The sequence below is a fragment of the Aethalodelphis obliquidens genome, unplaced genomic scaffold (assembly GCF_003676395.1).
Source record: "Aethalodelphis obliquidens isolate GAN/ISIS:26980383/991018 unplaced genomic scaffold, ASM367639v1 scaffold7, whole genome shotgun sequence".
NCBI classification, from domain to species: Eukaryota; Metazoa; Chordata; class Mammalia; order Artiodactyla; family Delphinidae; genus Aethalodelphis; species Aethalodelphis obliquidens.
Window position 1 is genome coordinate 22,616,732 of NW_020837951.1, and position 13,728 is coordinate 22,630,459.

At 40.2% G+C, this 13,728-nt stretch overlaps 1 protein-coding gene across 1 annotated transcript in view; it reads left to right on the plus strand.

Annotated features, from left to right (window-relative positions):
• SVEP1 (sushi, von Willebrand factor type A, EGF and pentraxin domain containing 1) overlaps nucleotides 1-13,728 on the plus strand; it is a 184,891-nt gene that overhangs the window by 22,794 nt on the left and 148,369 nt on the right. Inside the window, exons 2-3 of the mRNA XM_027105235.1 lie at nucleotides 8,114-8,369; nucleotides 11,573-11,749. Of these exons, the coding sequence (XP_026961036.1) occupies nucleotides 8,114-8,369; nucleotides 11,573-11,749 (433 nt within the window). The remainder of the gene's footprint in view (nucleotides 1-8,113; nucleotides 8,370-11,572; nucleotides 11,750-13,728) is intronic.

Below are 13,728 nucleotides of genomic sequence, written 5' to 3' on the forward strand. Positions count from 1 at the left end.
AAATTCTGTATTCTTCCAAATCTTCAAGTTGATTTTGCAGTTCTTGAGTTGACAGAATATTTTTATGGGCCTGTTTAGACTTTCTGTGTTTTTCCCTCCAGGGACAAGGCTATATCTAGTTTGACCTGCATGGTCCAGTATGGTAGACACTAGCTAGATGTGGCTATTTAAATTTAAATTAATTAAAATTACACACAGTTATGAATTCACTTCCTTAGTTGCGGTAGCTTCCTTTCAAGTGGTCAGTAGCCACATGTGCCTAGAGGCTACTCTATTGAACAGAGCAAATAACATGTCAATTATCACAGAAAGTTCTGTTGGACAGTGCTTATTTAGACCCTCTGTTTCCAGGTGCAGTGTGTGGCTTATTTTTAACCCTCTTCACTGATCACTTGGGTAGGTTTTCGATTTGTTTTATCAATAATAAGAATAGCAGATGTTATAGCCATGTATTCCAACACTGATTTTACGCACTTGTTGATTGTTTGCTGCAAACACTTTCACTGGATATACCATTTCCTTCATGGCTGAGGAAGAAGGAGGACACAAAACTCCTATCTGGCTTCTTTGAAATTTTTTTGCTAAATAAAGATAGAATGTAAGGTACAGATAAAGTTTAGGAATTCACTGTGAAAAACAGAACTAAATCCTAGAAAGCATTTATTATGTGCACTTACCATAGGTAAATAAAACACTGAAATGGTGATGAGAAATGAAGTAAACAAAGGACTGAAAGGAAAACAAAACTGGCTGAGAAGCTAAAGGGAATAAAGAGAAAACTGTGTAAGACAAAGAAGTATTGTAAAAAGAAAAATAAATGCAATGCCAGGATTAATTCTTTTTTTTCTTAAGGTGACAATTTTTAGGCGATTTTTTTTTTTTTTTTTTTTTAGGCAATTTTTAAGGTACTTTTTTTAAATAGGAAGTATAGTCGATTTACAATGTGTTAGTTTCTGGTATACAACAAAGTGATTCTGTTATACATATATCTATTCTTTTTCAGATTCTCTTCCATTATAGGTCATTACAAGTTGTTGAATATAGTTCCCTGTGCTATACAGTAGGCCCTTGTTGTTTTATATATAGTAGTGTGTATATTTTAATCCCAAACTCCTAATTTATCCCTTCCCCCCTCCCCTTTGGTAACCATAAGTTTATTTTCTATGTCTGTGAGTCTGTTTCTGTTTTGTAAATAAATATATTTGTATCATGTTTTTAGATTCCACATATAACTGATATCATATGGTATTTGTCTTTCTCTGTCTCCTTACTTCACTTAGTATCATAATCTCTAGGTCCAGGATTAATTCTTTTTCTTTTTTTTTTTTTTTTTTTTGCGGTATGCGGGCCTCTCACTGTTGTGGCCTCTCCCGTTGCAGAGCACAGGCTCAGCGGCCATGGCTCACGGGCCCAGCTGCTCTGCGGCATATGACATCCTCCTGGACCGGGGCATGAACCTGCATCCCCTGCAACGGCAGGCGGACTCTCAACCACTGCGCCACCAGGGAAGCCCCCAGGATTAATTCTTAATTGGAAGTAGAAGGGAAGAGAAACACTGTGTAAAACCAGTGATATGGAAGAAAAGCTTGAGACATTTCCACCCAATTCAGAAGGAAGTAGAATGAGATAAAAATGAAAAAAGAATAGAATATGTCCAGAAAATGATGAACCAACAGATGAACATGAATATATAAGAATATGAATATATCCTTTTCCCAGATATACTATTCACAGATGTAAAGCAATAAACATTCCTTGAACTGAAGAATATTTGAGTATTCAAATTAAAAGTATTAACTAAATAGCAGATGAAGCTTAATGAAATTTTGGAATTTGAAGAATGAGAGAAATATTACAAGTAGCTTATGGTGTCTTTTTTTAAATTGAAGTATAGTTGATTTACAGTGTTGTATTAATTTCTGCTGTGCAGCAAAGTTATTCAGTTATACATATATATATACATATTCTTTTAAAAATTCTTTTCCGTTATGGTTTATCACAGGATATTGAATATACTTCCCTGTGCTATTCAGTAGGACCTTGTTGTTTATCCATTCTATATATAAAGGCTTGCATCTGCTAACCCCAAACTTCCAATCCATCCATCCCCCACCCCTCATCCCCCTTGGCGACCACAAGTCTGTTCTCTATGTCTGTGAGTCTGTTTCTGTTTCATAGATAAGTTCACTTGTGTTGTATTTTAGATTCCACATATACGTGATATCCTGTGGTATTTGTCTTTCTCTTTCTGACTGACTTTGCTTAGTATGATAATCTCTAGGTCCATCCATGTTGCTACAAATGGCATTATTTAATTCTTTTTTATGGCTGGGTAGTATTCCATTGTATGTGTGTATATATACACACCACATCTTCTTTGTCCATTCATCTATCGATGGACATTTAGATTGTTTCCATGTCTTGGCTATTGTAGATAGTGCTGCTATGAAGATACAGACGCATGTATCTTTTTGAATTATAGTTTTGTCTGGAAATATGCCCAGGAGTGGGATTGCTTAATCATATGGCAACTCTATTTTTAGTTTTTTGAGGAATATCCATACTGTTTTCCATAGTGGCTGTACCAACTTACATTCCCTGTGGTGTATTCTTTGTACTTAATGTTCCCTAACATGGAAAAAAACATATGTGGAAAACAAGTTGAAACACTGGCATAATTCACTAGTTTTCTGCCTCCTGGAGGAAAGTGGCTCTGATAGAGTCACAATAGGTATCAGTTCACAAAATCATATTTTTTTAAAGATGACTTATGAGCTTCTCTAGTTACTATCCTCAGTCAAAGTTGACCACAGTGGGTAATTGCAGCTAAGGTTGTGCTGAGGTTGGTATTATATCTACATGTAGTTTAATTAATGGAGCCCAAGGGCAAATATTGTCCCCATGTCAGCTTTCTTGTAACCTCTGTTTTTCTTTCAAGATCGTTTTTCAAAGCAGTTCCCTTGTGGCCTGACTTGGAGGGTGTGGGGAGGGGGATTGCAGTCTTGTGTAATGGTGATGGATCTCGGGTGTTAGAACAATGTTACACAACCCTGCATTTTTATCATTCTAATGACTCTTACTGGACAAGGGGAGCTTACTTCTCTGCCAGATATTTATACAAGCTAATCAGAGGCTTGATACAATACAGATGGTGATAACCTCTTGCTATACAAAGTTCACCTCAAGTTTTTTGTTGGCCGCAAAGGGTTTGCCTCATTCAGTATTCTGGACCAAAAAATTCTATTTCTTAAATACCTTTCAAAGGATTGCAGATGATGTAAACTATTTCAGGAACTGTAAGAGGAGAATCAAGAGTTGGTCCTCTACCACATTCCACCAACATTACCACAGCTCTATTTACTTCTTAGATCTGTGGGATGAAAAAATTGTTTTTATTGAATTATGTTCTTATTCAAGTATGATGAAGCACAGAGATTGGGGGAGGGGGGTAGGTTATTTTCAGTAAATCATCCATTCCCCGCTCTATCCTTAAAGTGCATTCCAAACCCAGATCTTGTGTAATTCTTTGCTTGGACTACTAGTCCTGCTATTCTTCTTACTATTTTAAGCTTAATATATTGTCTTGCCAACAGATATAATGGTTCCTGTAAATACTCAGTAGTTCTCTGCAAGAAGAGAAGAAAAATAGAATCATAGCTTAAAGTGTTTTGTACCTAATGAGTAGTACAACCAGAAATCTCTGCAAATCCTAACCTGGATGTCAAGGAATGTTATTGACAGGAGTGAAGATTAATATTCCAAGATGGTATTTGTTTATGTCTAAAGGACAATAAAGGCACAAAAAGAAAACTTTATCTCTTTTTGTGCAAAACTCTACAACATACAGCACACACACACATTCTGTATATTCCCACTGCTCACTTAAGACCAATGTACTCAAGCAACTCTCTCCAGTGTATCCTAGAGTTTATCCACTCTAGATTTCTAGATGTAGAATTGCTGGATCAAATGGTTGGATAGAAAAAAAATTAATGAAGAATTTGATAAGCTGACTCTCAAGCTCAATTGGAAAGGAGAATGTTCAAGGTTAACTACAAACATTTTAAAAGAGAAAATAAAAGGATGTTAGAGTTTCCCTACCAGATATGAAAAAAAAAAATCCTATGACAGTATAGTAACCAAACTATGTGGCATTGGCCATGAATCAGCAAGTAAGTCAATAAAGCAGAATGAAGAGACTTTAACCAGGGAAGAAAATTGCTTATGAAGTTGGATAAAAGTAAAGGGAGTATCTATTTCACATCAAAGAAAAATGTATGGATTTAATAATTTTTAAAAAACAGAAGTGTTAGAGAAAAGACTATGAGAATATTTTAATAGACTTGGGGAGGGGAAGCTTTCTAAAGCAGTATATGAGGAGAGAGAGATAAGGGTGACTCCAAGGTTTTTGGCCTGAGCACTGGCTGCATTATGGGCTGCTGTTTATTGACTAATATTTATTGAGTGTGTACTATTTCCCAAGTGCTGTGCTAAACTTTGAGAATTAAGAATTGAAGAACTAGACAAAAATATCTGCCTTCAAGGAAGTTACATGTGGGGAGGAGACTAGGTTTTTGTCTGAAGTTGCCCTTGCCTTTGTCACCTCGGAATATCTTTGAGCTGTGCTGCAAAGAGGTTGAATCCTTCTCTCTCCCTCTGCCCTTCATCTCTAGCCTTTGCCTCTCCCTCTAAATAAGGTGGGGTTGTCGGAGTTCCAAAAGACTTTATTCTACCTGTTTTCCAAGATATCACAAGGTTCCATCAGTAAGAGAAGCTGTGTTTGTAAGAAAGAACATATTTCACTCTCTGCCGATTAAGATTTTTAAAAAATTCTTTATGTTTCTAATATATTTTTCTAGTTGTCATTTCTATTTTGAGACTCCAATCCACCTGATGAGAGAAAACTCCACCCAGGTACTTCCAAGCAAATTCAAAATCAGAAATTTCTCAAGGGCTTCACTTTTGAAAACGGAGCCACATTCAGGAATGTTTCCCTCTTCCGTTTCTCCCTCTAGTTGAGTCTAAACTTTGGAGCTTCTGCAAAGCTGCAGCAAAGGAGTGGATGTCCACCTCTGAGCTCTGACACTCCCTGCATGTCCATCGTCTGGAATTGTCTCAGTTCTCTCATCAGTGGTCATGATGATCATCCTTGGTCATCTGCATATGGGTCTGTCAGCCTTGCCACCCTTGGTGCAGTAATCTCCTGGGGATTCCAGGATTTCTTCATGTTGCTATTGCCTGAGAGAGACATAGCTCTCATGGTCCATGCTGTCAGCCACTCCCACATCCTTAATATTGCAAAACTCCCTAGGAGTCTTGATATTGCACCAACTCTCTCTCCTAAGCCTCTCCAGGAATACACAAGACTCATCAGGTCTTCTCCCCTTCAACATCCCACATAGTTATATTCTATTGCCCCATGTCACTGTGACCAGCAGCACTTCTGTGGGACTTACCATTATCCCAAATATCCACATGGAAAGAGGACTCATGGATCCCTATACCCATCCCTATAAAGGAATGTCAGTCATCGCTCCTACGGTGACTGAGTTGGGGGGTGTGGAGGGATTGGTATAGAGCACAGCGCCTCACAGCAACATCTAAATCTCCTCCCCTAACTCCTCTTTCTCTCCCTCTCCTCAGAGGTTCTTTTTTTAAATTATTTTTTATACAATTTTTAAAGGTTACACTCCATCTACAGTTATTACAAAATATTGGCTATATTCCCCATGTTGTACAATACATCCTTGTAGCCTATTCTTATACCCAGTAGTTTGTACTTCCCACTCCCTCACCCGTATATTGTCCCTCCCCTCTCTCTCCCCACTGGTAACCACTGGTTTGTTCTCTATATTTATGAGTCTGCTTGTTTTTTGTTATATTCACTAATTTGTCGTACGTTTTAGATTCCGCATAATAAGTGATACCGTACAGTGTTTGTCTTTCTCTGTCTGACTTATTTCACTTAGCATAATGCCCTCCAAATCCACCCATGTTACTGCAAATTTCGTTCTTTTTTATGGACGAGTAGTATTCCATTGTGTATATATACCACATCCTCTTTATCCATTCATCTTTTGATGGACACTTAGGTTGCTTCCATATCTTGGCATTTGTAAATAATGCTGCTGTGAACGTTGGGGTTCAGGTATCTTTTCAAATTAGTGTTCTTGTTTTCTTCAGATGTATACTCAGGAGTGAGATTGCTGGGTCATATGGTAATGCTATTTTTAGATTTTTGAGCAACCTCCATACTGTTCTCCACAGTGGCCGCACCAATTTATATTCCCACCAACAGTGTACAAAGGGTTCCCTTTTCTCCACATCGTCACCAGCACTAGTTACTTCTGTTCTTTTTGACGATAGCCATTCAGAGGTTCTTTTCTTGTCTGGAGTGAGGAAATATCTTACACGTACCAAGTATTCACCCCAGATCTTCTTGTCATTCATCAAGAGGGCGGCTTTTTAAGCTTTAAGAGCCATTAGTATCTCACGTTATTCTGCCACATACACCTGCCCTCTTCCTGTCTTCAGTACGGTCCTTCCACACTGTTTGTTTTCCTTTATTTCACTCGGTTTTCGAGAAGAAGTGGAATGAAGTGTTTGAATACCTTTTCTCAAATTGCTGGCTTTCCAGATGTTTTCCAGAGTAAATTTTAGTTTAATTTAATTGTCTTTAAATTCGGATTTAACAGCTTTATCTTTAGCTCACAAACTCTGAAACTAATTGGCAGGAATTATTGAATTAGAATAAATACCTATTAATTATATACTAATGAAATATGCTTTCTACAGACATGAATCTTATGAGAGAATCTGGGTCTTATAGCTGAGCCTGTCCCCTAACATGAATTGAGGCACAGTTATTTTTAAAATCATAATATCTCCTTTTAACTCTAACAGAATGTAGGTTATAATGTTGCTCTTCTTCTGAATGTAGTATTTCTTGAATCATTGCTTAAGAAACATTGGATTCCTTCTAAGAACTTGCCAGAAAATATACCCTGGTGCCTCTTTACCTTTCCTAACCATTTCTAATGAAAAGCAACAACGGCAAATTTATTTATAAGCCAGACTCACCATTGGATCTCTTGTGCCTTTACAGTATGACGTTACAAAGCATCAGTGGCAATGAATATACACTTTTTTAAAAAAAAAAGGTTTCACCTTTTTCCTTTTACCTATAGAGAAGGAACAGCATATAACATTGTAAAGGATAACTCGCTTGTCCTAAAACAGTAAAGCCCAGTTGTCACATTGAATGAATCAGTATTTTCTCATGAAGATAGGACACCACCAAAAAAACAGCTGATTTGGTGCTAATACTGGGTAGTCCAAAAAAGATGAAGTGTTGAATCAATTCTCCAATTTTGGAGGAGCAGTGGAAAAACAAATAGAGGAGGCAAGTGAGTCATTATTAACTCTGGAAAAGACATGTTCTGTTAAATTTTCTTCTCGTCCAGCTTTTAGCGTATGATCATGAAGTGGTTCAGCTAGGTAGGTAAGTGGGTAGCTAACTAAATATGATAGGAAGTAGGTATGTAAGACTCAGATTTGGTCCATATTTTGAGCCTGAAAATCAATAGAAATAGTTTAACAATAATTGATAATATTAATACAAATTCATTCCATAAACTTTTTTGTGTGTGTGGCTGTGCTGGGTCTTCGTTGCGGCGCGTGGGCTCTTCACTGCGGTGCGCAGGCTTCTCTAGTTGTGGTGTGCGGGCTTAGTTGCCTCGCAGCATGTGGGATCTTCGTTCCCTGACCAGGGATTGAACCTGCATCCCCTGCATTGGAAGGGGGATTCTTTACACTAGACCGCCAGGGAAGCCCCCGTAAACATTTGTTCCTCTCAATTAGCAAGCTCTATGGCAATGATGGTGATGATGATGATACAGTTTAAATGCTTTTGAGGTTTATTGTGGTTCTTTGAGAAGACCATTGTAGGCTCTCATCTGTGCCCGTTTGTGTTTTACCTTCACTGATCAGTGTTCCATTCCTCGCTCTTGTGAAATGTTAATGATCTTCACCAGCACTCCCTTACCTAATAAGGGAGGCTCAGAGTAGGCCAACACAATACGTACTCATACTAACTTGCCCTATTTCATTACAGCAAATTCTTCGTCATTCTAGAGAAAACTCAACAAAAGTTATATTTCTCATTACGGATGGATATTCCAACGGGGGAGATCCAAGACCCATTGCAGCATCACTGCGAGATTTTGGAGTGGAAATCTTCACTTTTGGCATATGGCAAGGAAACATTCGAGAACTGAATGACATGGCTTCCACCCCAAAGGAGGAGCACTGCTACCTGCTCCACAGTTTTGAAGAATTTGAGGCTTTAGCCCGCCGAGCGTTGCATGAAGGTAATGGAAACCTACTGGCATCACGCAGTGCCTTTAAACAGGGTTTGCTTCCTGCTTATTTCTTGAAACCCACTCTGGGGATAATACCAAGCCCTATGAGGTCTTCGCTGAGCGTGATGCCCATGTGTTCTTCGTGTATTATGAGCTGCGTTGAACTTCATGAGTAGAGATGACATTCTGGCCTTGCAACAGAAGTATTTGTTTTGTTTTTTAATAACTGTGATACATTTTCACTAAAACATCCATATGCTCCCACCTGGAACCATTAGAATCAGCGGAATGAACGAGGTGTGTTTTGAGGCCACACACGGAGTCGGAAGCCTTGACTTACATCTCATCTTCAGTTATCTGGAAGGATGAAGTAAACATTCAGAGACATGCTTAGTGAATCTAACCAGAGTGTTTCCAGAAGTATACATGAAGATTCTAGGGACAATAAATACTCAACACATACTTCTTGACCCGACAGTTTGAATATAGATATGCTTATGGATAAACTGAAGAGCAGTGACAGCGACAGGGAGTAGCATCAGTAAATCCATTCATTAGAGTTCTTTGTACACCATTTATAAGGATGTTTAGTTGGGTGACTTAAGTCAGATGAACTTCCAAGCGTAGTATGGGCATGTATCTTGCAGTGATCCAGGAGAGAAAGTGCAGATTGGGAGGAGGAGATGGGGATCTAGCCTCAGACCAACGCCATGGAGCAAATTAGGCTTGATCTTTGCAGGTGTCCACATGAAAGATTCAGTTTGATGGGCAAATCATGGCAACATGAGGTTTCCTCACAATTAGTGATGTTCAAAATAGTGGGTCAGCCTTACTGTAGTTACAACAGAAGAGTTTAGAGCAGCGTCTCAGGCTACCTATGGATACAGCAAAAATTCCCAATTGGTCACCTACTAACTGGGTGGCTTTGGGAAAATTATTTAACTTTTGCACTCCCTAGACTTCTTGTTAATAGAGTAGGGTACAAGAATAGTACCTACTTCCTAGGCTTATTCCAAGGATTAAATGGATTAATACATATAAAGTGATTAGAAAAGTCACTGAGGGCTTATTATACTAAGCTCTCAATAACTGTCCATTGGCTATTACCTTAGCCAATTTATCTAACATCTATGAGCTTCAGTTTCCTCTACTTTTAAAATAGAGATATTATAACATGTACCGAATAGCTTTGTCAGGAGGATTAAATAAAATATTTAAATTTCACCAGCACAGTGTTTGGCATATGACAGAAGTTCAGTAACTGGGGCTTTTTTTGTTTCTCCTTTTCTCTGGGAAAAGTGATATATATGCTGAGTAGGAAGACAGAGTGGCTGTTGCACTAGATGGGAGTATGAAATTGTGGGTGTTATTAGCTGTGTCACAGAGGACTCATTTCCAGTCCTACCAACCTTCTGTTTTGTAGGATGGGGGCCTTCTGCCCAATGCAAGTTGAGTCAGAAACTGGATGGGACAGAATCTTCAAGGAAAGGATTTTGGTTACCCTATCACAACAGAGTTTTGAAAGGCATCACTTTTATTACAAAATACTAAAATCTAAAATGTGTAATACTCTAATCAAGTTTCCAGGTTTCGTAAGAAAAAATTCTGTTTTTACTGAAAAGAAACGATGGGGGCAAAGGAAGTGAACCTCATTTCTCCTGCCTCCATGTTCTCTGAAGCAACTTTCTTTTTTATATATATAGTTTTTTTATTTTTATACAATTTTTAAAGTTACTTCCAATTTACAGTTATTACAAAATATTGCCTATGTTCCCTGTGTTGTATAATACATCCTTGAGCCCATCTTATACCCAAGAGTTTGTATCTCCCACTCCCCCACCCCCACACTGCCCCTCCCCTCACTGGTAACCACTAGTTTGTTCTCTCTATCTGTGGTCTGCTGAAACTACTTTCAATTTGGATGGATCCACTTTTGGTCTCAAGGCTGTCCATGTTTGTGGCCAGTCTCAATAGATGTAGGTTCCAGAATAATAGCTTTCCACATCTGCAGCTTGTTTCACTTATCTCTCTCCCCGACCTAAATGCCAGTGCACCAGTCTTAAAGCTACGTTTTTCTTGCTCCCTCGACTGCCAAATAAACCTGTGTCTCAGAGCTAAGTCCAAGATGCCCATGTTGCAGACCTTGTACCCACGCCATAGTCTATTAGATGGGGCTTTAGGGTACTTGGTTGTACAAGTCTCTTTCTCTTAGGGCAGGGGTCTTCCCTTTACGTTGTCCCTGTCTATTGTTCAGGGTCTTAATGCATAGAGACAGATGTTCCATAACTGAGGCCATCACCAATCTCCTTTCTGGGTATTCAATGGCAGTTCATGTGTCTTGCTGAAACTCACTCATTTGAGTTTCTACTGTGGACCTATCACTGTATCTGCCTAGCACTGTGGACCTAGTGCTGGAATTTAGGCTAAGACTTTTGAACTTTCTCAGCAGGTAAATGGAACTTACTGTGTGCCTGATTGTAGGCCATCCATTCCTGATAAGTCATAGTCGACCTTACCCTGCCCCGTTAAGTCACTTTCAGAACAGGACAGCTCTGCCTGTGTTGTTGAATTCCCAGCATAGCTCACGTCAGAGCATGGCTCAAATAATCCGTATGGTCTCCTTTTACACAACAAGTGAACATTTATTTAAAATTGAGAGAGAAACCAGATCCTGGTTCTGTTCTTCAACTTGTGTGGTACCATTGTTTCAGTTTTTAATCAAATAATTATAGAAGTAATGGTATTTATTCTTAAATCAGTAATCACCATCAGCACCCTTTGACAGCAGTCAGGATTGCAGCTTTATTTATTTATCTAAACAAGGATTCTAGAAATCTGGTTACTGCTGCCTGACCTCATGCTGGTGTGGAAGCCTGGGGACTGACCTGGAGAACCGACTGCATTACTTCCTGCTGCATCTGGAGGTTCCTCGCTGAAACTACTTAATTTCTGCCTGACCCTGCGTGGCCTTGAGAACTTAGGATGAGGTCCAAGACTGAAATAGCTTAACCAGCTGAATCAAATTCCCAGTCTGTGGTCCTGCAAATCACACACCTTCATATTTGGATGGGAGTGGGGGAGCAGTTGGGAATTTGATGGAAATGAAAAGATGTTTTCTCTGTCTTGAGCTTCAGTTGTGGTAACAAGAGAATGTAACATGCAACTGCTCATTCATTTTTTTTTATGACCGCCCTGTCATATGTGCTTGGTAGATCTGCCTTCTGGGAGTTTTATTCAAGAGGATATGTCCCATTGCTCGTATCTGTGTGAAGCCGGCAAAGACTGCTGTGACCAGATGGCAAGCTGCAAGTGTGGGACACACACGGGTCATTTTGAGTGCATCTGTGAGAAGGGGTATTACGGGAAGGGTCTACAGTACGAATGCACAGGTAAGTGCCCAGTCTGTGTGTAACTGTGTCAGTTGTCTTTTCCTGTGTAGGAATCTGTCCACATACTCCATGGGTAAACACTAAGTATTTGGTACTGCTCATGAGTCTGTGGATCGGTTGGGCAGCACTTTTGGTCTCAGCTGTGTTGGCTCAAGCATTTGTCGTTGGCTGTGAGTAGGGTTGGCTGCCCTGCTGATCTTACTTGAGTTCTCTCACCTGTTTGGGGATCAGCTAGCTGGAGGCTGGTCTAAAAGGGCTTGTCTAGGACTACTAGGCTGTCCTTTATATGGCCTCTCAGACCCCATGAAGTCAGCCCAGGCTTGTTTACATGGTAGGGGCAGAGCTCCAAGAGGAAGAATGGCCTCTTGAAGCCTAGGTTCAGATCCGGAAAGGGAGAAGATTTGGGAACTTTTATTTGTAATCAGTCAATAGCCAAATTGCCAAAATATACCTCAGCCTCTGTGAGAGATTGCAGCCCGTGGGGTTCTGGTCCTCAGGCCACATGTAACTTGTAGGATTGTCACCAAAAAATGTAACTGATGGTCTTTTAGCTCTTCATAAGTCTCCACGAAGGGACATGAGAAAGCTCTAAAAGGGACATCACTTCAAAATGGAATTCACTTCTTCGACACTTATAATTTTATCTCCTCTAGGTTTTCTTACCACAGGATCTTCATGTTTTTAATACTATATTAGAAAGACAAGAAGAACAACTTGGGATTCTTGGGTTCTAAATTATATTTTAGCTGTGATACAAAAATAAATTATGTTTTAGGAAATATCAGATATACAGAAGTACTGTATGGTTTTGCTGTGATAGCATTTGGTTTGCTCTGTTTTACTTAAAAGGTAACACGGTTTTTAGAACTTACAACTCTTCCATGGTTTGCTGTTTGGGAAAAATGTATTCCCATGGAAATTAATACCCACCAGGAGAATTTGGGGGCAGTAGGTTTACTTTATACTGGCCGGTGTGGTCTTTCACTGCTCGTTTCACGTGAACATTATTTCATTCTGCTGTTGGGAAGGTAGGTGGGTCTGCTCTATAACACAGAAACGTGGTTCTCCCAGGGGTGAACCTTCCAGGTCTTTGACCTGACCTGCTTTCTCTCTTTTCTTCTCCTCGTGGGACATTTCTTCTCAGGTTCTTCTTTTACTCACTTTTACTTTGTTTTTTAAATTGAAGTATAGTTGATTTATGGTGTTGAGTTCGTTTCTGCTGTACAGCAGAGTGATTCAGTTATAATATATATACCTTCTTTTTTTTATGTTCTTTTCCACTGTGGTTTATCCCAGGATATTGACTATGCTTTCCTGTGCTCTACGGTAGGACCTTGTTGGTCCATGCTGTATATAATCGTTGGCGTCTGCTAGTCCCAGCCTCTGACACTTGCTTTCATTCGTGTTGCTCCCTCATCTCCCTTCCCTCGATTTCTCCTCCCCCCACCACTGGCCCTGATCCCAGCTGGCGGACATCCTTCCCGGGTCCGAGCGTCCATGCTCGCCCAGCAGAATCATTCCTTTCTTGGCCCTGCTCCCACTCCATCAAGCAGGATTTCTCATTTAAGCAGAAAAAAGGGAGGGTGGGATCTGCCCAACTGCCTCTGAGTTGGCAAGATGCCTCCCCTTGAATCTTCCCACACTTTCATGAACAGCCCAGCTTGGCACTCTCCCCGACGCCCCCTCCTTCCCTCTCCCGTCCAAGCCCACCGAACACAGGCAGAAGCTCTCGTTTTCTTTGCTGCATGCTGTAGTCAGCATGTCTGCTTTCCGTGTGGTCCTAGACTGAGCTCGCTGCCAACAAGCCACTGCCGTGTGGCTGCCCAACAGCTCAGCCATGCTGTACCCGGCCTCCGCCGCTCCCGGGCACTGTAATCTTGCATCCCCGGGGATAAGCTGCAGGAAGAGAGGGGGGCAGTTCACAAACCCACTGCCCCCAGTTACCCAAGTCGCTGTGGCTGCTGCCAGTCGTGCATTGC